This window comes from Eleginops maclovinus, chromosome 5, assembly GCF_036324505.1.
Source record: "Eleginops maclovinus isolate JMC-PN-2008 ecotype Puerto Natales chromosome 5, JC_Emac_rtc_rv5, whole genome shotgun sequence".
NCBI lineage: Eukaryota > Metazoa > Chordata > Actinopteri > Perciformes > Eleginopidae > Eleginops > Eleginops maclovinus.
Window position 1 is genome coordinate 22,977,993 of NC_086353.1, and position 24,923 is coordinate 23,002,915.

General features: G+C 39.7%; 6 protein-coding genes across 7 annotated transcripts; 3 read left to right on the forward strand and 3 right to left on the reverse strand.

Moving 5' to 3' along the window:
- The first annotated feature begins 591 nt into the window (after positions 1-591).
- Positions 592-3,968, forward strand: mettl26 (methyltransferase like 26). Its single transcript, XM_063882698.1, has 6 exons — positions 592-946; positions 1,191-1,353; positions 2,558-2,617; positions 2,737-2,804; positions 3,511-3,589; positions 3,686-3,968. The coding sequence occupies exons 1-6, from the start codon at positions 753-755 to the stop codon at positions 3,740-3,742; spliced, it is 621 nt and encodes a 206-aa protein (XP_063738768.1). The 5' UTR covers positions 592-752; the 3' UTR covers positions 3,743-3,968.
- Positions 3,475-6,928, reverse strand: wfikkn1 (WAP, follistatin/kazal, immunoglobulin, kunitz and netrin domain containing 1). Its single transcript, XM_063882697.1, has 2 exons — positions 6,346-6,928; positions 3,475-6,243 (listed from the first exon to the last, which is right to left on the reverse strand). The coding sequence occupies exons 1-2, from the start codon at positions 6,607-6,609 to the stop codon at positions 4,741-4,743; spliced, it is 1,767 nt and encodes a 588-aa protein (XP_063738767.1). The 5' UTR covers positions 6,610-6,928; the 3' UTR covers positions 3,475-4,740.
- Positions 6,929-7,887: 959 nt separating this feature from the next.
- On the reverse strand, positions 7,888-13,628 carry LOC134864352 (ras-related protein Rab-40C-like). The gene is made up of 6 exons (XM_063883260.1): positions 12,937-13,628; positions 12,785-12,845; positions 12,631-12,691; positions 12,445-12,522; positions 11,562-11,784; positions 7,888-9,729 (listed from the first exon to the last, which is right to left on the reverse strand). The coding sequence occupies exons 1-6, from the start codon at positions 13,088-13,090 to the stop codon at positions 9,422-9,424; spliced, it is 885 nt and encodes a 294-aa protein (XP_063739330.1). The 5' UTR covers positions 13,091-13,628; the 3' UTR covers positions 7,888-9,421.
- A 717-nt stretch (positions 13,629-14,345) lies between these two features.
- Positions 14,346-17,223, forward strand: zp3c (zona pellucida glycoprotein 3c). Its single transcript, XM_063883257.1, has 8 exons — positions 14,346-14,944; positions 15,032-15,138; positions 15,259-15,362; positions 15,965-16,148; positions 16,235-16,361; positions 16,445-16,533; positions 16,735-16,808; positions 17,001-17,223. The coding sequence occupies exons 1-8, from the start codon at positions 14,399-14,401 to the stop codon at positions 17,081-17,083; spliced, it is 1,314 nt and encodes a 437-aa protein (XP_063739327.1). The 5' UTR covers positions 14,346-14,398; the 3' UTR covers positions 17,084-17,223.
- LOC134864349 (inositol 1,4,5-trisphosphate receptor-interacting protein) lies at positions 15,625-20,321 on the reverse strand. The gene is made up of 2 exons (XM_063883255.1): positions 20,024-20,321; positions 15,625-19,229 (listed from the first exon to the last, which is right to left on the reverse strand). Exon 2 carries the CDS (start codon positions 19,227-19,229, stop codon positions 17,343-17,345), a length of 1,887 nt encoding a protein of 628 aa, XP_063739325.1. The 5' UTR covers positions 20,024-20,321; the 3' UTR covers positions 15,625-17,342.
- LOC134864351 (calcium homeostasis modulator protein 1) lies at positions 20,219-24,631 on the forward strand. Of its 2 annotated transcripts, none has more exons than XM_063883259.1 (5): positions 20,219-20,367; positions 20,594-20,672; positions 20,787-21,008; positions 21,562-22,149; positions 23,522-24,631. In XM_063883259.1, exons 4-5 carry the CDS (start codon positions 21,604-21,606, stop codon positions 24,029-24,031), a joined length of 1,056 nt encoding a protein of 351 aa, XP_063739329.1. In that variant the 5' UTR covers positions 20,219-20,367; positions 20,594-20,672; positions 20,787-21,008; positions 21,562-21,603; the 3' UTR covers positions 24,032-24,631. The 2 variants fall into 2 exon arrangements, with proteins under 2 accessions (XP_063739329.1, XP_063739328.1); XM_063883258.1 differs by having other exon boundaries at positions 20,273-20,367; positions 20,540-20,672.
- Positions 24,632-24,923: the final 292 nt, after the last annotated feature.

The following is a 24,923-nucleotide window of genomic DNA, read 5'->3' on the forward strand; positions in this document are numbered from 1 at the left end:
ACCCTCTACATAAACATTAGATTTGTCATCATTTTTATTACATTACAAATTACACTGCCTTGAATGCCAAATAGCATCTTGCTGAGATATGATGTCAATGAGTAAATGCATTGATTGATTTTAATTATTCAATGCTAGTAGTTTGAGATAGATGTTTTGTTTTTTAGATTTTGCCAATAAATATATACATGTAGCAAATATGGGTGAAGATTTTAATATTATTCTTATTCAAGGGTTTTTATTGCCCATCTACGGCCATCTCATGTAATATTGCATATATTACATTTTATGTAATTTTTTCGTCTAATTATATCAAGAGTGGATAATTCTCCATCTTGTTTTTTTCTGATTGTAAAGCAAAAATACGAGAAACATGTCATTGCTTTACCAATAAATGTGTATTATTATTATCATTATTATTATTAATAATAATAATAATTTTAATATAAATACCAATTTTTATTAATTATTTGAAATCATAAAAGTCTTATCTTTATATTTTAGTATTACTGTCATTTTTGGTTTCTTATTATTACTAACGGTGCAGGAGCTCTGTGCCCACTCAGTTTTCCCATTGGATGACAGTTAAGTCACGTGAGGCTTTGCGGAAGTAGACCATTTTCGGCCGAAAAACAAAACATTCGTGGGTGGTGTTTGAGTTATTCAATCTGGACTGACGTTACTCAGCTCTACTGGAGTGGTTTCGCAGACTGTGCCGCATAACTCGACAGTTATACCCGGGGCCTGGCACGATGCTGAACGCCGCCGCTGCGGAGAGGAACAAGGAGCCCATCCTCGCGGTGCTCCAGGAGAGCGTGAACACCGGGAGACCCCTGCAGGCTCTGGAGATCTCCTCCGGTACCGGGCAGCACGTCACACACTTTGCTCAATCCCTGCGGAATATCATCTGGCAGCCTTCAGAGTTTGACCGCCAGTCTCTTGCAAGGTAAACGCAGGCTGTGTGTTTCATTAGGTAACACGTTACATAACAGTTATACCGTATTAACAGCATGTAATTACTAATTACTCGGGTTATTACGGTAATTATAATTCCTGCGTAGCTACCTTAAAGCAAGGCATTGGCCCTGTATCTGAGTATTACGGTAAATGCATTAAATACCACTGATGCAGGGCTGTGTTTTGTTGGAGTCTGCATGCATTCACATAATGTCCTTTGTTCCCATTCTCAGTATCGAAGCGTACAGAGCACACTACCAGCTGCCCAATGTGAGGCCTGCCATCCACCTGGATGCTTCGCTGCCCTATCAGTACTGGGGGGGCATCCCGCCAGAAAGCATAGATCTGGTGGTCAACATCAATATGATCCACATTTCTCCCATGGCTTGCACAGAGGTAGGAGGACAGCTGGTTGTATAGGTGCTAAATACACTGCGTCCAATCCACATACTACCATACTATTTAGCATACCAGATTAGATTTAGTATATCCCAATACATAGTATCTCAAATACAGACATGCCAGGAGGTCCTAGTGCAGCAGTATGTCTCTGGCGATACTGACCCACAATCCTTTGCGCAGGGAATAAATAATCAAGAGAGTCAAAGGTCGAGTTGAAATGTTATTAGAAAGCAGTATGACCTAGTGGTACAGGCAGCTGCAGAACACACTAAAAGGAAAAAGTATGTGATGTGCTTTAGAACATAGCCATAGTGTTGAGGTTGGATTTATCAAATCAAAAAACCAAAGGACCCAGTCCAAAAGTGAGGCCCCTGGGACCCTCAAAGGCTCCAGATTGAAGGTGTGGTATTTAATTTGGGGTGATTTAATCCATTTTTAATACTGTGTACCACTAAAGCATAAAACAGAAATGGTATTATTTCCTAGTCTTGAGGCCCTGTATAGCAGAGGGGCCCTTAGATGACATCAACTTAAATAACCATTTTTATATTGTGTTTTCATGGTAAATATTTCTTAAAATAAAGAAACACGCAGTCGTAATAAGAGTCACAAGATATTATTTGATTGCAGAATATAATAAATGAGGGCCTCAATTACTGCAAAATGCAATAAATGCATGAAGATTTAATAAATTGGTGTTAAAAATTATATCTTGTGCACATAAATGAGTAGATTGTGTCCTTGATATATAAATGTTATCTCTCTATGGCCACTGTTTTAGAATTTTTAAGTATTTATTACTCAATTATTATCATTATTTGTATATTATTTTAAATAAGTTTTAAATTGTTGTATTTGTCAGATGCAAAAGAAACATCAATATACCTGCATTTTTACTCATAATGATTGACCACTATTGAGCAACATTGTGTTTTAATGGCTTATAAATTCAACTTCATTTGTAAAAGCCAAGTTATTTTATATTTCAACTTTGACAGTCTGGTCACGGTTTCCAGTTTACATAAAGTGGAGATAATTCCCCCAGAGTGTATCTGCAGTATGAACCCTCTGACCTCAGATAATAACTGTAAGCAATGCCCTTTCACTACCTCTGCCTCGGGTCTTTTAGTCTATAAAAAAGATCAGGAACATAAAGTAATCCCCCCTGCGTGTGATGTGATTACTATGTTTCTCCTAGGGTTTATTCAAAGGGGCCGGGGCAGTGCTGAAGCCGCAAGGTCTTCTCATGACATACGGGGTGAGTGAAAGACCTTGTAGTCATAAACATGCACTCACCACATTCATGACATGTTATGAAATATAAACATAAAAGCGTGCCTGTAAAAACTGCATAACATCTTTTCTTGTCACCCTCAGCCATATGCGGTGAATGGGCAGATCATGCCTCAAAGTAATATTGACTTTGACTACAGCTTACGGCAGAGGTAAAGTGTTCAAAAGCATGATGGACAGCCAATGTAATTTACATACAGTAGCATCTATTTTCTTTATTGATTCCTACTCCTGAATGTTTGAATTAAAATGTATTCTACAATATTACAGCTACTAAAAAACAAATATGATTAACTTCGAACTCTGAACATGAATTTTGTAAAATATATATATATATATATATTGTTTATATGTTGCGAGTTTGGGGACCAATATCCAAAGAAGGCCCCGAAACATTTTTGTGTAAAATTACACTTTTAACGTCATGTGGGGATTATGAGTGGAAATAGTCCTTAGATAATATGTACAATTATTCTATTGAGTGAGATATTTATAGTTAAAGCCAAATCAGGAAGTAATATGAAGTTACATTTGCCAAATTCTTTGGAAACAATAATTGCTTCAAACCATTTCAAAGTAACATAAAAGAACATGATGGGCGGGGACTGTATACATTATGTAAATATATCTTTATTTGTATCTAAATATGCTTCTGCCTGCCATATTTCAGTTTGAAAAATCACTACTGTTTAACAAATGATTTGATTTACTAGAGAATTGTTTTGTTTTTATCATGGTTTTTTTTACTAGGTCATATTTTCATGTCATCATATTGTTGTGTTTTGTTTGTGTAATATTTTGCCTGTATTAAAAAAATGTAAATAATGCAAAGGTGACTGTATGCCTTTAATCTTACAGGAACTCAGAGTGGGGACTCAGGGATATCTCCTTCCTCAGTTCTATAGCAGAGAGAAGTGGTTTATTCCTGGAGAAAATCGTGAGTACAAAGCTCATTCAAACATCATAAACAAACAGTGCAGTTATGGGATTACTAGTTTACTAAAGTCTGATTTTCAAATGTTTTCCTTTCCAGATGGACATGCCTGCCAACAACAAGTGTCTTCTGTTCAGGAAAGAGAGTTTGGTGTGAAGTGTCCTGAGGTCCAGTATGGGGAGCACAACGGTCCAAACGCCTTAACCTACACTTGAAGCTCAGATACTTTGCCAAATTCCCCGGAACTTTTAATAAATGGTTTTCCCATATTCTGGTACACATTGACATCAATGCAATTGTTTACTCAGAACTGGCATTCTACTCCATTTACTCTATTATATTCTTCTGTATTGCACACTTGAGTAAAAAATGCTCACTGATATGATGTGTTTGTACTCTTTTTATCTCCGTACAGCCACCTACTCCTTTCTATTTCTAAGTTAGCAGAAGTGCTTTGCAGAGGGAGATATTTAAAAGAGAACGTGCTGCATATAAGATATTGAAATCATTCATAACAAAACAAAAACTATATAAAACACCTATGGACGAAAGACTGGTATAAAAAGGCTATTTTAAAATAAAATTAATACAATTTCATAGAAAAACGTAATATAGAGAGCACTAGCTAAGCATATTTACAAGTTGATCCACTTGTGTGGCTGTACTTCAGCCTACTATTCTAATTCAAAACATTAAGAATACATTTATTTAAAAAAGAACATCTATATTTGATCTTATTTCAAAAATAACATAACATTGGTATTAGACTCGCAACACACCTGGAATGTAGTACAACCTGTGTTGTAATGAATATATACAGTATAGTAGATATTTTATCTCATGTCTTATTTAAGGAATACTTCCCCCACAAAATAAAACATCAATTATTCCCTGTGTTGATATAAATTCTTGAAAAATTTGAAGAAAAGTTTGTTTATCCCACAAGCCTTCTCTTTGAAATGAAAGTTACAAAAACATTGAAGTTAACACGGTGTGAGCAACTGATGATCATTTTGAGGGTGAAATATTCCTTTACAGTATTTTAACACATTTTGGGTTGATTGATTTCAAGACTCATAATTAAATATCAGCTTTTTTTCTGATTTCAGTGCTTAAGGTAAAGGGGACCCCAGACTAGTCCTACTCCAGGCCTTCTATCCACAGGTCTTTTTGTTCAGAGCATCACGTAACTTCTTGAGTCTGCGTTCAGTTATGGCTCTTACATAGCTGTCTGATTGGATGATGGCCATGCCGTCCTGCACCACACCCATCACCAGCAAAGGGTTTTCCTCCATGGTAATGTTAGGACAGGGACAGCTCCAGTCTATCTTGGCGATAGTCACCTCCAGGTGCTTGGTATTGAAGAAAGTCAATCCCATCTTTTCATCTCTCAGGACTTCCTCCAAGCTGAAGCGAGCTAATCCAGAGTCCAGATCCTCCACCAGCTCCGTCAGTCGCCCCACAATAGCAAAGTCACTCCGGCATAAGCTGGGCACCATTCTCCCCTTCACCCGGCAGGCCTTGCAAGGTTTCTTTTTGGCCTGTGGGCAGTTCGCCTCACACTCCTTCTTGCTGTTGAAGCTGTTGGCATTCCCATGGCAGCCACCATAGGCAAAGGCCTGGCACTGTTTAAGGACAGAATTCCAGGTCCAACGTGGCTCCCAAGATTTGCAGGGACCCTGGACCGTAGGCAGGAAGCAGATGCCCATCCCCTCTTTCTGACAGGAGGCCTTACACTCCTCGTAAGTCTCGAATCGGTTGCGGCTATCATCGCATCCTCCGTTGCTGAAGGCCACGCAAGTGCTCAGCTTGCTGTCGTAAAACCAGTCCACGTGACGCTCGCTGCTGCACACTCTCAAGTCTACTGAAGCCAGGCAGTCTGCTGGCGAGAAGGGCCGCCCCATGGGCATCTCAGGATCATCAGAGAAGTCGTCCTCACCCCGCCGAATTACGGACAAAGGGTAGTCTGCTCGAAGAACTCCTGCAGAGTTCCGCGCAATGCAGGTGTAGATACCCGTATCCCACACCTGGGCGTTGTAGATGACAAGCTGACCGATGTTGGTGATCACCACGTTGCCATACATCTGGTCGGGCCTCATGACAAGCTGCTCACGCCGTTCGCTCTGCTTCTCCCATGTCACATCAGGTTTTGGGGATCCAATAACATCACAGTGGAAGCTGACTGTGCCTCCAACATAGATGGACTGGTGGTGAGGGTTTGAGTACAGCGTTGGGAACATGAGGTCTTCCTGGGAGGATGTAGGGGTAGGGTTGGCCGTAGTGTCCTGAGGCAGTGGACTGGTGTGGGGCCCAGCCAGGTAAAAACGGCAGGTGACCACTGTAAGAGAAACCCCACGGATGCAGGCCTCCGCGTCCATGTAGCAGCGGTTGAAGTAGGTGAGGCCATCTGAGGCGCAGGTGAAATTGGGTTCTTTCTCACACCGGTCCTGGCACTTGCAGATGGGTTGTCCTAACCAGATGTCACAGGTGGCTCCTTGCTGGCTGCAGATGAAGCCCTCACAGGTAGCTGTGGAGGAGGGAGCATCAGTTCCTCCTCCCCCATCAGGCTGGGCAGGAATACCATCAGAGAAACGTGCAGCCACACAGCTGTTGAGACCACACACGTTGGTGCAGCATTTCTCAAAGTCAGCACAGTCCTGCACACACAAAACAGCATTTATCAAATCAGATTGAAATATATATTTTTTTTAAGTAATAAAATAATGATTATTAGTTTACCAAAACATAAATAACACCACCTCGTCGATGTTGCATTCCCTCTCGCAGGTGCTTTGCGCATCAACCCAGAGGTTGGAATTCAGCTTGTTTGGACAAAATCCTTCGTGTTCAACTTTGGTTCCTGCCACACTTGCACACATAGAAAGTTCGGGTAATTTGCAAATCAGGAGCATCAACAAAAACGCACGAATCCATCCTAGTTTATTCGAGTTTGGTCCATTAATATTCCAACTTTGATCCTTTATGCATCTGTGCTCCAAGAGTTGTAAAGGGATTTTATACATAGTTGCTCTTTTGCACGAGTCCCCCACAGAGTAAATCCATTCATCCTTTTAAGTCTTCAAATTCTGAAGTCGATTTTCAAATGAAGCCGTCCGTTTCGTGCGTGAACATTGTGGAAGTCAGTTCTGCCTGTGGGCTCACAAAGAGGTGTAGCAATCCCGAAAATCAACACGAGCTCCCCATGCGCCGAACAAAATAAATCCCATAAACGCTTGTAAAACATGCACTCGGGTTGCATGAAATACTTGCCTTGAGAAACTAAACAAACCTCTTCCAACAATTGGACAAACTCTCATTCAGGTCGATTTCCACCGGACAGCGAAACAAGCGAACGGAACTGCACAATGAGAGTGAAAGACGCAACATCAGCCTTTCAGAGTGTGAATGGAGGTGGAAAGGGCAGCCCCTTCTGACCGCCCCCACGATCGTCCAGTGTCTGAAACTCTTATGAAGCAACACCATGCACTAAGCAACTGGACAAACATTGTAAAAACATCAAAGAAAACGTGGAGCGGTGGTGGCAAGCTGTCCCAACAACCGTGCTCAAGGAGCTACACATTCCGGTGAGAAATCCAACGTTAAAAGCTTCCAGACAGCATTTATAGAGGTGTCATTCATAAATAAGGACATTAACTTGGTATCTGGCTGTTGGGTATAATGTCATTTTCGGTAAAAATTACGCCTTCCCGGATGTTTTACGCAAAGAAAACGAGTGCATATACAAGTTTTCTTTGCGTAAAACCACATTTTTAAAACTGAAGAAAAAGTCAGGGGGGGGGGGGGGAGCGTGTAAAACAAACACGGGGCGTGTCGCATCTTGTCTGGCAAAACATGTTGTTTACGTCCCTTCTTGTCTAGACGCCGGTCACTTCAGCACCGTCGCTCATTCACACGGGTCTCAGAGATGCCGCGGTCAGGTGGGAAGGCGTAAAGCGACCACTTTCTCCAATAGTAGGCGACGCATCTTTGTCCCGACACGGCTCCCATGCGATGAGAAGCTGCACCACCCCCCCACCCCACCCCATCTTTTCATTGGAAGTGACCCTGCAACCTTTGAGTGACTTTTGACCGCTCTGCATTCATGCGCTGCAGCGACGTGCCCGGTTATCCCAAAAAAACTGGCCAATACCGAGAGAGCGGATAATCAATTCAACCCAACCCCCGAAAAAAAAGGTTTTATTGCACTTGAGCACCGGCGACCCCCGAACTGGACAAAGGGGTACAAAAATATATTCCCACAATGATAAATGAATGAAAAAATAAATAAAGTCAACCGCTGCTGTAGCTTTACCCTTTATTTTGCTGGAGGTCTGTTTTCAATGGAGTCACAATTGTATGCAAACACAGTTCTGATTATCAAACGTTTACGTAATAGTGCTTTACATTTCTGTCTCAGACAACAGGCGCCAGTAGAAAACATGCACCACATTTTTTTATGCCCTCAATGAGCGTATCACAGATATAACGCCATGACACTGGGAATGTTGGAGTGGAAGTAAAGCACGGTAATTCAGAGGTGGAAAGAAACTTGAGAAACTCAAATAAAAGCGTTTGTTCGGATTTCTGGAAAAAGAAAAAATATTTTTTGTTAGCTATGATTTAAAGTCCAAGTCTTCCTCTGACATCACATTCTAACCCCTCCTATTGTACACATTTTGAGGAGGGTTGGGAAATAATAAAATTACAGTAAAAATACACAAAACGTGTTAAAAAATATGAATATAACTTACCACCTCTGATTCTCACAGTCCCACATATTACTGCACAGACACAGCAAAGTAGCAGAAGAATATTGTTTTACATTCATAAATACATTGCATATACAAATCCCCAAAAAGCAATCCATTAAAAAATATTCCTCTCACCAAAGCGAGTTTACAATTTACTGCTAAAGACACAAGAGCACTTTTCGAAGGCTCCATCTTGTTCAAGGTTTCCTCATCAGCACAATCAATCTCTGGAAATTCCCCCCAAAAAGTTAATACTTTGATAACTGACCATGCTGCTAAAACCAGTTAAAGTGATAAAGCTGCAACTGAGAATATTAGATTAAGAGGCGAAAATGGCCTGAGAAAGTCAACAGATGTCCAAACCCGATGACTGATGGAGATGGAGGGTGAATTCATTTGGGCTGAAATTAAAAAACGGTGGCACCACAGGAAGTCTTTAAAAACCAGACAACTTGGCTCAACTTTGTCGTTTCCACAGATTGAGTAGTGCTAGAGAACGGTCTCGTTATTTATTTTGCTTCTTGTGACATTCAATTCAAGCCTCAATTAAAAACAAATCTGAGTTTTAAATAAGCACCCTTGAAAGGAGTGTTCCATGGTAGACGTAAGAAACACAGATAAATTGGTAGACCGAAAGCAGGTCTGCCAAAACATTGAAGACAAAAAGAAGCATAAGAAGCTCCTCTCCGGGATCGAATCACCAAACACAGACCAATACAACAAGCACATACAGCTTATTTACAACTTTAAATACCATAGATCCTTTTTCATAATAAAAGATAGCTGACATCCCTCCACTCATTTGTAGTGTTAACAGGTGAGCCATGCTCCTTAGATTCACATCTGTCGGTCCCAGGGGTAATCTGGTTTTACTTGATCATAGTGAGCCTCTCTCGGTGAACAGTACGGGTAAACGGAACATCCACAATACGGTCCAGCACATCGCAAAGAAACCAATCTAAAGTTCACAGCTAAATATGCTCCTGGTGAGGATTGCTTGTGGCTCTCCGTGCTCCTTTATGGCCTTCAGGACCTCTTGGAGCGACAACACATTTATTAATTTAACCAGTACTCCAATCCTTCACTACGAGATCTTACAGTTCCCCTTAGAGGATGATGACGAGCTCTTCGGAGGACTCTGTGGAGGCCTGAACGATGTGGAGCGTTTCAGGCTGTTGCCCTTGCTCCCACCACCGCAGCCGCTACTCCCAGATGCTGAACTGTTGGCCACCGAATATGAACGTCCGTGCATCATGACCGCGTTCATGCCGTTGGCCATGGAGAAAGACTTGAGGTGGGACTTGATGGCGACAGGGAGGGGCAGCTTGTCAATGAGGTGCACAGGGGTGCAGGAGACGATGGAACGGCAGCACAGGTCCTGGAGGCTAAAGACTGCAGGACAGACAAGAAATGTGGACGTTATGACTCATAACGTTGGTGGCAGTACTCTTTAACCATTGTATTTTGTGTAGTGCTGTTCAATACAGTAATATGGGGGGGTGGGGGGGGGGGGAAGTGTTGTTCCTATGTATGTTTGTTAACATGTAAAGGAGGAAAATAAAAAAGCTAATCACAAAAATAATAATATAACTATTTTTAAATGATTTAAAAAAGGTCAGCCGATAGCGATGTTTAGGGAAACAATTTGCCGATGTTCTACTGTACATACTGTAATAGTAACATAATGCAGACTAAGGCAGCCTATCCCTTTAAGAGAGGGAGTGGGGGGAATGGGTGAGTGGCGCATGCATGTGTAGAGCGAGCGAGAGAGATGATGAGAGAGCATAGTACATTTCTAGAAGTTAACAGGAGTAGCAGCAATGTAACACAGTCACAAATATAAACGACGGCCTCCGAAGAACATTGAATGTTGGATTTCATTTACCGAGAATCCGCTACACAGGGCGGAAGTCTTGCAGCATGCGGGACTTGTTGCCTCGAACAAAATATTCCTTTACTGCAATTTAGACATGCACAAGTCTACCCTGCACAATTGATACACTTACAATGAATCATCAGCTCTAGGCTTTGCCCCTTTAACCATTATATCCACATTACTGATGATTAGTTAGCAAAAAAGTAATTGTGTAAATAAAAAGTGCTTACTGCAATTTGGATATTGTGACTTTGCCTGCCTTTTGATTGGTTGTGCAGCCCTAATTTGGGCCTCACAACAAAGGGATGGTTTAGCTGATGCATATCACCAGATACACATTTTTGCTTCTGCACATTTATAATTGTTTAATTGTTATATCACATTTTAAGCTTTGTTTATAAGCTCAGTGAATTGTATTCTTCCTTTTTTCCAGGCCCTTCTCATATTCAACAACAATTCAGTTGAAAATAGCTTCCATTTACACACGTTTGTCTTATAGAAAGATAAATGTATAGAACTTAAATATTTTTAAATAACAGGATATAGTTGTAATTCCACCCTCTGATATATACTACAGTTTGTCTACTGTGTTGCCCAAGATTAATGCAATATGATCAAGCAATACAAAAAGAATACTCCCAAAGACAGAATATATTCGGAAAAAAGTCACAGAGACTGCTTCACTGATACATTTGGATTCCTTAAAGGAGAAAGTGGATTCTTGAGCGCCAAACACAAAACATGGCGTTGTAAAGGACACTGAAATTGTTCCTTAACAACACATTTCATTTAGGGCTGTACAATCAATCAAATGTTATCAAAACTGCAATATGGACTAGTCAATTCATTATATCGCAGGAAGCACAATATTTGTTATTCTCAATATGTGCTAAGTGCCATTTTGAATGAATTATTGTGGAGCTGTGGAGCTATCCCAGCCTACAAAGAGTATAAACAAAATATGCCTGTTTAGTAGAGATCTCTTTAAAAAAAGACCAAAATACCATAACAATTTAATGTATTTTTCGATGATGATAAGAATAATGATTTGAAAATATCAATCCCGCTTACATTGTGATAACATCACAGTTGCAATTTCAGTAAAAAAATAAGTGCAATTAGGTTTTTTTCAAATGGTGCAGACCTAATCTTTAAAACACTCAAGAGCAGTGTGTCTTTTCAGAAATAATGTCTAGATCATTAGGTAATTTACATGCGTTTGAGTCTGTCAAATACATTTCTGATTTTGGACAAATACAATCTAAAACAGCCTTCATCTGTTTTGTCATTTGTATCAAACTGAAAAAAATCAATAATCTGCCATAATTGCTATTTTTAACCAGCTCACCTCTGTTGGGCCTCCAGAATTTCTCCATCCCGTGCCTCATCAGCACAATGCGTGAAAGTTCTGTGAAGGATTCGATGACGTTGAAGTTGCACAGCGGACTGACCTCAAAGAAAGTCATGCTGTTCTTCTCCGCATAGGCGCGAGCCTGCTCTGTTGGCACCTGCCGCTTGAAAGCCAGGTGAAGACGATTTCCCACCAGGATCCTGGGTACACCTGGTGCATGCTATTCGACAACAAAAAATTGAAAGAAAATGAGCTTTTAAAGCAATTTTACATGCTATCTCATAACCTATTTATGCAAGACCCCTTGAATGTCGTTTAGTGAAAGTGTTCTCTGGGTTTGGTCAATCACATATCTGGAAATAAACTGAGTTTTTATTATCACAGTAAATGTAATCTTTGGGCATATGAGAATACAGATTTTCTCACTCATATATATATATATATAGAGAGAGAGAGAGAAAAAAACGGCAGTCCCATGTACCCTAAGTCTAAATTTAGTGTTAAACATTGTGTGCATCTCAGAGAATATGAGGAGCATAACCAGTTGATTATGAAATCACACACATGCAGTCAAAAAAAGAGTGGATGAAGTTTAATTTACGCAAACGGTTTTCTCAAATTTTTCAAACATTCTGCATTTGACAATTTATACACAAAAGGATTCAAAAAGTTGTTTTGTTAGATACTTTCCCAAAGTATGTCCGTACCAGATGTTAACATTTAAGACTAATATGAATAAATGTGTTTCATTATTGTACTAAATATTCTATTTTAGATTAAAAAAATAAAGCCATTGCAATGACAATGAACGTTCTTTACAGATGGTAGGGTGCATTTCCTTTGTTTCATAGTCAAACAGAAATTAATACAAGGGCATTACCTCATCGATCTCCCGTATCCAGCGGTCTATGCCATCAAACGACCAGTTGTTAGTGATGTCATACACAAGCAAGATCCCCTGTAAAATACAAATAAAAAATGTTGACATGTATATACAGTATACTTGTATAGATCTATACAAAATCACAGTGAGGGGAAACACAGAAAATGCTCTACAAGTTGTCACCTGTGCTCCACGAGAGTAAGACCTGAAGATGGTGCAGAATCTGCCTTGCCCAGATGTGTCCCTGTGGAAGACACACAGACATGTAAAGTAAGCACACTAACATGCTATGGGACAGTCACTGTTGCATCATTGTATATTTCTTTTAAACCCTTACCATAACTCTAATTTCACTCTTCTTCCATCAAGCAGGATAGTAGTTGTCTTGTAATCAATGCCTGAGAGTAAATACACAGTTAATTAAGGTGAGTCAGTCCAGTCTTTTAAATCGATTTCTAAACAGCTGAAAAAACTGAGAAAGGTTCTCACCACTGCTGTAGGCATAGGGAGACTCCACTGGTCCGTCTTGTAAACTTTCCAAGATTTCTCCCTTCCCAACATCGCTATCTCCGACCAAAAGGAACTTCAGGAGATAGTCGTAACTCTTCACTGGACTACTCTGGGTCCCCATCATCCCCCGCATTGGATCCGGTTCACAGAGAGCTGTTGAAGCTCACCAGAGGTCCAATCTTCGGGAAAAGGGACAAACCAGACGGTCCCAAACACTGGAAGCTAAAGTTAGCCGACCGACGTTTGATGTTAGCTAACCAGCTAGCTGCTACACTACCCACGATTCACACTAACTCTTTCTTTTGTAGACTCAAGCAGATATAATTGTGTCCGGATTCGACTGTAGAAATATGCATTTAAATGTACGTTATTGGCAAAGAAAGCCGAGTCTAGACACCGTCAGTGTAATATAACGCTAACAAAAATAACCAAAACAACCTTAACTAGCTGTTAGCTTGTTCGCTAGCCAGCAAACGCAAGCGATAATAACGCATTCTAGCACAAATAGATGACACGAAACATATAACGATACTCTACCAGACCAAATGTGATTGTTTTCAATTTGTCTATAAAGAATAAAGCCAACTAAAGATATTCAGCTTCCAAGCACAACGTCTGTACGGACTGTGTTGGAACTTCCTGGTGTTGATGACATCATTAGCTGCGTAACATCCGCGGTGTGATTTACAAAATAAAAGAAACGCAACCAAATCACATTTAAAAAAATACAAAATGATTGAATAAAACATGTTACAAAACACAAAACATTCTCTCTAGTCCTACTATTGCTAACCCGCCAAATTGTTTTATTTGATTGATATTTCTGATTTCTAAAATTACATTTAGGCCTTTAATTTTATTAGTAATAGGTCAACATAATAAATCTGCTCGTGGATTATTTTAAACACATTTGAGTGAAATAAATACGTTTTGCAGCTTTTTATTAAAGCTTTATTGTAATTGTATGTTTCAATGTATTTAATATATATTGCTAATGCAATTTTTTCTTTCTCTTTTACACAAAATAAAAATGGTGTAATTGATGTATTTGAGCCTCACTATATGTATTACACAAGTTACATTGAAGGGTTTTATGGAAATGCTCTGCTGCTCCCTAAACATGAAGGGGGACAAGTTAACCTTTATTGAGTAACTTGTTTGATTTAAATAATTCTATTTTAATCTCCAGCTAATGCTATTGTATTGGAATTGATAAGGACATTTCAAATTAAAATACAATCACAAACCTGCACAGGTGTATGACAATTACAGAGCACAAGAGTGATAATTGTTGGTCACCTGTCATTGGCTGTTCTTGATTAGCATTTGCAGCAGCTGTGTGGAGTTCTCTTGACTGATTACAGAGTATAAAAGCCAGCTGATACACTACCAAAGTATCCAGTCTTGTCGGTATCAGTGATAGGCACTTTCTTGAGTGAAAATGGCGCCTATGCATGCTGTGATTTTGTTAGTGGTGTTTTGTTCTGCCTACTGTTATCAGTCCAGAGAAAGAGCTCGCTATGGCCCGCTTCTGCGAAACCCTGTTCGAGAGTGGGTGAGAATGGAGAAAGTAATAAGTGAAGAAAAGAGTGAGGACCTTGCACCGACATTCCTGAGGGCAGCAAATGGTGTATCTACAAAACTTGCACCAAGGCGAGTTCCTGAGTATCTGGTTGTATCTTCCTCCGAAGACCAGACAAGTGCATTCAAACCAGAAAAGGGTGCCAGACCCCTACCATCCTCGATCACAGACATGCTACTTAAGACTGCCACCACTACTATTGCATCCGGAACAACAGCCAGGCCACAGATGATAGAAATTTTGTGCCATGTTGACAGAATGTATGTCAGAGTAAGGAAAGAGATCTTTAAGTACACACAGGCATGGAAATCCCTTAAACTAGGCACCTGTCCTGTCAACCAAGGGACCAGACTGCATTACTACTTCCTGTACCTACTGACAGATAAATGTGGATTCAAGACAGAGGTTGGTAAAGAAGTTTTTGTGTTTTTTTCTTTTAATTTTTAACTGCAGTGGCAAACTGCAACCAACACAAATCTTTGTCTGTTCCAGAATAATGCAGATTACCGGGCGATTAACAATGTGATCAACTATCAGCCAACCACTGTAGTTTTACGAGAAATGCAATTTACCATTCCTGTGCAGTGTAAATTTCCCAGGTAAGATATTTAATCACTTGTTTTTTTTTTTCTAAATTGCTGATTTCAATACAGCAAATGCTAAGCTGTAAGGCAATTGCTGTTCCCTACCTTGTCTTAATGTTCTTTTGGCTGTTCCAGGTTGTTTCACTCCTATAAAGTCGGCTTCTACCCGGAACTGAAGGGAGGCAGTGTTTTAAAAAAACTCACACCAAAGAGCAGCTTCACCCTTACTCCTCAAGATGGTATGTTTCTTTTAAACAGAAATATACTTGTTTTCTTGCTAAGTGTTTATCCAAGTCTCAATATGAACCTTGAATAGATCTGGGGAGAAACTTTAGATATATTACAAGATCCTCCTAATGTTGCATGGTTCCTAAGACTGCTTAAAATCTTAGTGCAGAATAAACCAATGTGGTGGCACAAATGAGCAAGTATATTAGAGTTCTTATAATGCACATTGTCTAAAACTACCATGAGGGGAAAACAAAATAATTGGGTCAAAGCTTGTGTGACAAATGACTTTATTGGCAGCTTTAAGCTTAATTTGAGATCTTGCCCCTTTAATTCCTAAATGGAAAAGGACACTACAAATGCAAAGTAGCAGGAGAAACTTGATATCTCAACTCTATTTATTTTTTTTATGCCAGCATAGCAAGATTTTTGCAGGTTCCATTAAAAAAAAAAAAATGTATATACACAATACTATAGCATGCACTGAAAGTGTTCTCTGGAATGTATCACTGCGCAAAAGCAGCATGCATTTTCATACAAAATGGCATATGTGAAACTGCATTGCTTAATTTGAATGACTCTAAAGCTTTAGTTTGATGTCTCTTTTCCACAGAATCTGGCGCTGAAGTCGCTGCTGGCAAATCCTTCGTCTTGGGCCAGCCAATGTACTTTGTGGCCAAGAAACTCGAGAAGGCGGCATCCACTGGAGAGATGAGGATGTACATCAACAAGTGCTTCATGACTGCCTCCCAAGACTCTACCTCGACACCGAAATATACAGTCATTGACAACCATGGGTGAGATTTGGATTATTTTTGACAAAAATGGGCATCTTGTGTGTTCTTTGTTATACATAAAACATGCCTTTACTCTTTATTTGCAGCTGCATGATTGATAGCAAGGTGTCGTTGCTGTCAAAGTTTATCACCGGTACCTCAAAGATCTCTCAGAAATTCAGCATCAGTGCCTTGATTTTCAAGGACAAGGTTTCTACTTCATCTAAATCACAGGTACTGTCAATATCAACTACTACACAGCTCTAATTCTCTAAACGGAAAGTGTGAATTAACTCTGAAGGCTTAATATCTTTCAGCAACTCTACATGCACTGTGATATCTCCATGGGGGCTGTGACTCCAACTGCCAAGTCAAAGGCTTGCAACTATGATTCAGCTACCAAGAAGTGAGTTGACTGTGGTGAGGTAAATCCCTCCACAGGTGGAGCCAGCTTGCTTTCTAAGTCTTTAAAGGATCAAATGTGCATTGTGCTTTTCAGCTAATTTTATTATTCTGCTTACACTTGTTTTCAAGCTAGCATTTCGAGACCTGATTCTTTTTTTTTCATAATTTTTTTTTTTTCTCTTAATTTCTTTTTACGGCTTAGGTGGAAGGAGCTGTATGGGGATGCTTCTGTGTGCACCTGCTGTGAAACAACCTGCTCCTCTGCAACTCCTAAGGGTAAGTTCAGACATTTTGTGTTGAATAAGGAAATCATGCCAACCTGGCCCTATGAATTTATGCAACTGAAGCATCACTTTATGACCTTTACAGGCAGTAAGAGGCCAAATCCTTAGGGGCAATGAGAAAAACTTAACATGTGAACTGACTAATTGTCCCTAAAATGTTGAGTTTTGTAATCTTGTTTTTCAGCTACTAGGACTATGATCTCCACTCACTCTGGAAGGTGGACCTGGACAAGAGAGATGGAAAGGCGGAGCTTCATCCCAGTATGAAGTTCTTGGATGCTGACACTTTCAGTTTTGAGGACCCCAGCATGGCAGCGCACAAAGACTACTTGATGCACTGGGACCAAGACTATTAAAAAAATAAATGTGATGTGAAAATGGTCAGAATTAAAACATTTTTTTTTAAATGGCTTCTCTACTAGATGTTTCTGTTCTATTCTTGAAGTTGTGACAGTACTCATTCATTGCTTTATAAGGGAAAATATTTAAACCAGACTTAATTTCACAATTGAGTGAAATTATTTCTTTAAGTGGCACAATTGGTACCCTCAATACACTTGACATAATCATTAATCAGCATGTGTGCATTTCTAAGCATTTCCTGAAAATGAACCACAGCATTTCTGTAGATGCAGTTGTGTGCCACAAGGGGATGGAAGAGATTCACTGTCTTTGCCTGGGTAAATTCAGCTGGAAGTTCAATAACCCTCTGCCTTAAAGGGTTCCCAATGAGAATGTGTTGCAGCTGCTTTTTCTTGAGGCTTCTCTCCATGAAGGCTAATAAGTCTTGTAGCCTACAAGTCAAAAAGTTGGGTTTCCACTCTGATGGGTCTTTGGTAAAAACGAGATGCATTAGTGCAGTTTTAAAATGGATATTCCTGAGAGAACTATTTCCTGAAATTGCGGTCTGTCTCTTATGAAGGAAATGTGCAATTTCAAGAGTTTGTCTGTGGCATGAGTTTACAGGCAGACGTTTAGAGATGTGCTCCAAGAAACGATCCTCATAGATGGTCAAGGAGAGCGCCCAGAAAGTATCAAAGCCATTGGAGTTTGGATTAATGAAGAAATGAGCATCAGTGTGGATTTTAACGACGGGATTCATTCTGAAGCTAACCGTCTTTCCCGATCTAAATCGAACAACCAGAGCACCTGGAGCACTGATGTAGCGAATGTTCAACTCAAACTCATACTTGTGAGAAATCTGTTCCCATGCTTGTTTGATGGTGCTCTGAAACCATGTTGTAACTTTCAATTTTGACAGAAAGGGGGAGTTCTTCACGCAGAGAAGGCCATCAATCTTTTTCGTCTTTACTTTCTCAGTCTCACAATGCAGTAAGCACACCATGTCCTCTGAATTAGGAGACTGGCAGGGGCAGCCATGTTGTATGGTATTATTTTCCACTAGTTTGATTTGACCACATGCTTGCATATCTGGGAGCTGGTCACTTGCCTGATTGAGCAGACACTTGAAACTATAAGGATCTGGAGGGGTAAAAGGGACAATGATATTGCACATGTCAACTATCTGAATGTCTTCAATCACCATACCACCATTTATATCACAGACGGCCCTCATGGCCTCCAATAGATCACTTGCAAACCCCTCCAAAAACTCCTTCCACTTATCAGATGAGACTTGAATACATTTAGAATGAAATTGTTGCAGAGTGGCGCTGTCTGGTAGCAGCACTTCAGCAGAAGTGCAGGTCACAGATAAGGCCTTGGTTTCTTCCTGTTTCATTTGGGAATTTTTCCCGAGGTATTTCCTAAAGAAGCGGATCATGGAAATTAGAGAGAGTGCATTCCATAAGTACCAGAGGTAATCCCGCTCCCAGTCAGCTATGTCCTTCTCTGAACTTTTCTTTTCTGATGTCACAGTGTGAAGGGGTGATGAAGGGGATTCTTGTTCATTCGAACCAATCACTTCAGGTTTTTCCTGTGGTCCTTGTGGGCTTCCTGGATCTGGAAAAGAGCTATCAGTCTGGGTGTCTTCTGTACTTTTCTCATCAAACTGTACATTTCCACTAAGATCCTGGGCAATTTGGGAAGTTTTCAGAACTGTTTCAGGTTCACTTTGGGGATTTTGTGGTTGAATTTCTGTAAAATTGACGTTGTGGTCAGCAACGTCTTCCTCTGATTCTTGTTTGGTGACAGTCACATCTTCTAAATCAGTTATTTTTTCAGTAACATATTGATCAGGGTAAAAGCCATCAGGAGGATCTCCATTGTCAGTATGCATAATTTCTTCGTTGGCAGGGGCCATTTTCTCTTCTTCTCTCAGCAGCCTCTCTTCATGCTTCTGCATGCCCACTGTGGTGAAATCGTCCAATTCCTCAACCCCGGGGTCCTCCCTTGGATATGTTAGGAGACCCAGAGCCACCACAAACACTCGCAGCAGAATATCTTGCATCATCTGTGAATGAGTCAAACACCATTAAAAATTGTCCAAAAGAATTTCAGTGGTTTGAAAAATGATAGATCTGCAGAGACTAGTCGACTAATCAATGTTTTTGGCTGTTTCAGCCTCTAACATACAGTATTTTCTGTGTTTCTGTTTAATGTCATATTGAAGAGAGAGTTTGGATCGTTTAAAATGTGGTTGCATGAGATACATATTCATAGTCAGTGTTGCCTAAAGTACATGCCCCCACACCCCCAGTTTAGAGAAACCGTCAGGACTTCAAAGTGAGTTCAATTCAAAGTTAATCTTTTTTAGGTTTTCCCTCCTTTTTTTGTGACCAACTTTAAAATAAATAAATACCTCATACAACCCTCTTTTTAAACATCCATACTTTTCTTTTAAACTGAACATCTTGTTCTGTTAAGGACTGACAGGACAAGTCAATTAAAGACATCTTCTTGGACTTTCAGGATGGATATGGGATCACAATTTTTCTGACATTTCATACAGCAATCAATGAATGCATAGATTTAGAATAGCCCTAGATCTACACCTACATCTTTCACATGCTAAGGTAAGGGATTTTTATTTTAAATCAATAGAAGTCCCTGCAATTCCGTTAAAAAAACACTTTATGTGAATTGTGCCAGCAGGCAAACTTTCATGATGATGCAAAGCAACAACAAAGAAGCCACTTCCTGGATGGCCTGATAACACCATTTTACTTATTTCTGTAACTACATTTTATATCACACACACATTTCATAACTGCACTTAACAATAGAGTAAAGATAAAGAATACGCACCAAAAGAAATGATGAATTATGTCAGGTTTGCAACGCTCCGGTTACGTGCAGATAGGTACAAAAGAGGAAGCAAGAGCCTCAGTGATCTCTTCTCTTTTTTTAGATGTCGTTGCAGGTCGTGTTTCGTGACTTATTTCCTGCACACCCTCTGCTGTGACATTTCCCTGTGCATCACACAGAAGAAAACAGATAGCACAGACTTCCTGTAAGTTTAACCGAATAGTCATAAAAGCCTGAGTCATTAAAGAATCATAAACTTTCACAATAAATTTAATCAGGTTTTAAAGGACCAAGCATTAGGCCATGCACTATTGATGAAATTGTGTACAAGCTATGAATAGGAGGTAAGCCCCGGCCTTTTATATTGTTGATGACTTCTAACTGGTTTATCCAGAGCTGCCTCCCCCAGTGGGTGCAGTTGAGTTCAAAGGACTTTGTGAGAAAAAAAATCCCTATGAGATTGAATAATTATCATATTTTCCATGATATAACCTATTGTCCTCTGCCTCTGATTAGATAAGTAGAAACAGATTCAACCTTCACCTTTTAAGCAACAACCACATTTTCCAGACAAAGCCTCGGGTATTTGAATGTTTGGAGATGGATTTTGCATGTCTGGATTGTTCTGGCTGCACACTGCATCCCCAAGGTTTGGGGAACTTCCATAAACACTATGAATACTAAGACAGGACAAAAATATGTGAATTGCAAAAGTTTTGACTCAGAAGTGTGTTTATGACTCTGTCACTCTGTTCTGTTAAAGAAACTGTGCAGTTGAAGGACAATCTTTTGTTACATCGACTTCAACACCTGTGCGGGGAGGAGCATGATGACAGGTGATGTGGTCGGCTTTGAACATCACCACAGAGAGTTCCAGGAGAACATTTCAGTCGGTCCCGAGCTACTGTGTCGAAGTAAAACTGCAGTTTATCTACCATGGACTATTTCAGTGTATGATTTATTTTATCGACTCTAAATAAAAAGGGTAAGTGTAAATGTCTTTTTGATCAATATCATTGGGATGCCTGACTTTGTTTTTGTTTTTTATTTAGTTAAATCTATATTTAATCAGGCAGTGACATATAAATAAATATCTATTTTCTTATAATACTCTATCAAACTGATTACACTTAAGTCTTCATCAAATCTCGTCAGGAAGAAAAGTCAGTGCATTATAAGTATATTCTGGAACCATTTTGCTAATAGAATAGGTAATCCATCATATAATAATAATACTGTATTTAAATTATAGTCCTATAGGTTAAAATTACTTCAGACCAGACAAGTTTTTAAGAACACAGCAATAATAAGTAAAAGTGTGAAAATAACTCTGACTCCAGAACAATGTCCCAGCATTTTACTCTAATCTTCAATCCCTGAATATGAACTTTCTAACTCTTACTTCAACAGGAAAAGTCTTTAAATAGAACATATTATCTTAAGTGAGTTATGTGAATCATAGCGCCAAGAGAATCAGCATGATGTGCTGCCTTTTTTTACACTCATTGCGTTCCAACTTCCTGCATGTTCTTTTACAGATTCAGTTCCATCTGAACTAAAGATCAACCACATCTCCGAAAATGGATAAGTTTCGTATGATGTTCCAGTTCCTCCAATCCAACCAGGAATCTTTTATGAATGGGATCTGCGGTATCATGGCACTTGCCAGTGCCCAGATGTACTCGGCCTTCGAGTTCAGCTGCCCCTGTATGCCAGAATACAACTACAACTATGGGATCGGACTGCTCATTATCCCATCCATATGGTTCTTTCTGTTAGGCTTTGTGTTGAACAATAACGTGTCAGTGCTTGCGGAGGAATGGAAAAGACCGACTGGGAAACGGCACAAGGATCCAACGATCCTTCGCTACATGTTTTGCTCCATCACACAGAGGTCCTTGATAGCACCTGCAGTGTGGGTCTCCGTCACCCTCATGGATGGGAAAAGCTTCCTCTGTGCTTTCAGCATCAACTTGGACATTGAAAAGTTTGGGAATTACAGCATCATGAGGGGGTTAACAGAAACAGAGAAGCTCAAACTCCTGGCCAGGATTCCGTGTAAAGACCTATTTGAGCACCAGGAAATACGGGTGGCGGCCTCGCGATACATCAAGTGTATATCACAGGTACCAAGATTATTTTATTTTCTACACTTTTTTGTGAATGATGTTAAACTGGGGGTATAACTTGGCATGCTTTTGACAGAGACAGATTAGACACTTAGAAAAGACCAAACTTCACTTAAATAGCATGTTTGAGTAGCTAGGAGGCCAAAATGTGATGATTAGAAGTATCTGTGTGGTGACCCGGTGCTAAGGTCCTTAACAGCAACCTGGGTGGAAATTCGACCCGCATTCCTTTGCTGAATGTCAACCCTATTTCTGTCCAAAGCACCAAAATTGTTGAACAAAAGTTACTGCTAGTATGTTTTTGGGAAATGGGGGTTCAGCAAAGCTAGCTAGCTAACCAAGAAAACATAGCTAGAATGCATTTGCTAAATAGAAACAAGAACACTTTATGAAGCTGCATCTGTTGTCAGCAGGGCAGGAGTGTGGCAGATTTCTTGTGCCATGATCATGGTTTTAATTGTGGTTGTAATACACATTTAGGCCACAAGAGGAATTGCATATCATTCTTTCGTGCACTGTAGAAATTAAAACTCCCCCCTTGATTCATTTTTAGAAGAAGCATAGCAAAAAATGGTCCTGACAAAAAAAAATGATTGACACCAATCACTGTTTGTTAGATTTCTTTGAACATGGACCACCATATTTTTGTCTTGCTTTCTCTTCAGGGCTATAGCTACCCTCGCCTTTGAAAAATAATAGTGATTAAACAATATTTCAATTGTGCTATTTTATGTAGATTCATGTCTATGAAAGGTACAGGTGTAAATAAAACTAATAATGTAAAGATTTATAGAACAAAATTAAGTAAATATTTGTATTAATCAGTCGATTTACAGTAAGTGTCTCTAAATGTTGGGAGACTTTTAGCAATCATTTTTTTTTAAACTTGATTACAGCATATGATGACAAATTTTCTCTGCTACATTCCTCAAAAACTGTAACCCAAATCTGCACCAGACTCTAGCCTTGCACTTTGAGCTCACTGAAGCTTTCCTCTTCGCTTATTAGAGGGATAGATAAGCCTCTAAATTTATTATTCATGGAACTGGGACCTATTTCAATCCATCCAAAAACACCCACTCTGTTCTATAAGTCTTTGATCAGCCGCAGGCCATATTATACAGGCTTAAAAGTAAGATGTCTCTGAAAAGTCTATTGATATACAGATTCTGTTAATGAGCTATGGAACTGTCCGGAAGCTCAGTAAGATGCTTTTTTGGTCACATGTAGGACACTTTCACTTCAGTATCTGCAGGAACACAAACACTAATCTACTTAAATCTACTTTCATATACTTAATTATCATTAAGGAGAATTGGGGTAATTTTTTGCCACACAAATACATTTAATAGTATCTATTTTTTTGCAGGCATGTGGATGGATGTTTCTGCTTATGATGACCTTATCGGCCTTCCTGATCCGAGCTATTCGTCCATGCTTTACTCAAGCCGCCTTCCTCAAGACCAAGTACTGGTCCCATTACATTGACATTGAGCGCAAGATGTTCGATGACACCTGCAAGGAGCACGCAAAGAGTTTCGCCAAGGTTTGCATTCACCAGTACTTTGAGAACATCAGCGGGGAGATGCAAAGCCTCCACCACCATCGCTCCGGCAAGGATGACAGTGACAACGAAGAGGAGGATAAGAGGAGTGACGAAGATAAGCTTCTGGGTATCAGGGCGCAGGATGACATGAATAAGGTTTTATGGAACTGGCACACCTGTAAGCCACCTCTGGCTCTGAGAAAGGAGCAAATGGGGGGTGAAAGCAATGGCAATCAGAATGGGAACGCCAAGGGAGCTGCCAATGGACTTGTAAATGGACACACCCATGAAGTGGAAAAAAAGGAATGGGCAGTGTACTACAGTAAGGTCTGAAACACAAGCTTGCATTGGCTCCTATATGACTTTCAAAGCTGTCAGACTTTCAGAATTATTTTTGTTTCTATTAGCTAGTTTTAGTAATTTGTCAAAGTGCTTTAGAATGTACAAATGCATTGCAAGATATATTGTGACTGATGGCACTCATTTAATGCAAATGTCAACATATTTCTTGTTCACATACATTTCATTTAACTTAAAATATGTCTAGTTCTTGGTGTAAAACCGCCCACCTGTTTTTTGAGTTTTTTCCCCTTTTATCAAATATCTTTTAGCTACAAGTGATGAATTACTGTAAAACAATGTGGTCTTGCTCTCTGTGGGACAGGGCTTGGCAAAAAGCTGAATTCTGTCAAGTGTAAGCTGCAGAACTGCTGTGTCAGGCTGGTAGCAAAACATTATAACAGCACCCTGGAGAGTTTTGTTGATTGACAACACTGGTTAATGTTTGTGTTGCTCTCAAGTGCAAGCCACCATAAATATCTCCAGGGAAAAGAAAAATGTTGTGTGGACGTCAAGTCCCTGCTGCTCCTTGTGAAGGAGTAATAACACAATTTGTCTCCTATAAATAAAAAGTTGAATTCATTACCAATAAAACACTCTCTTGTAAATGCAATACACTCACATGTTTCGCTGCTACAGACTTGCTTTGTCCGGGAAGTCTAGTAGCATATGGTAGCTAAAGCTAGCTAGCATGATATTTCTGTTTAACCAACATTACTAAATGAGTTTGCAGTTTGACCATGAATCATTTGTGTTTATTTTTACAAGACTGAAATAATCTCATCAATTAAAAAGAAAAACAATGTGTCTGATCAACTAACTTGAACAATTGTAGTATTCTGTATGGAGTTTTGGTAGATCAGGGGTATGCTAACATTGTAGATGC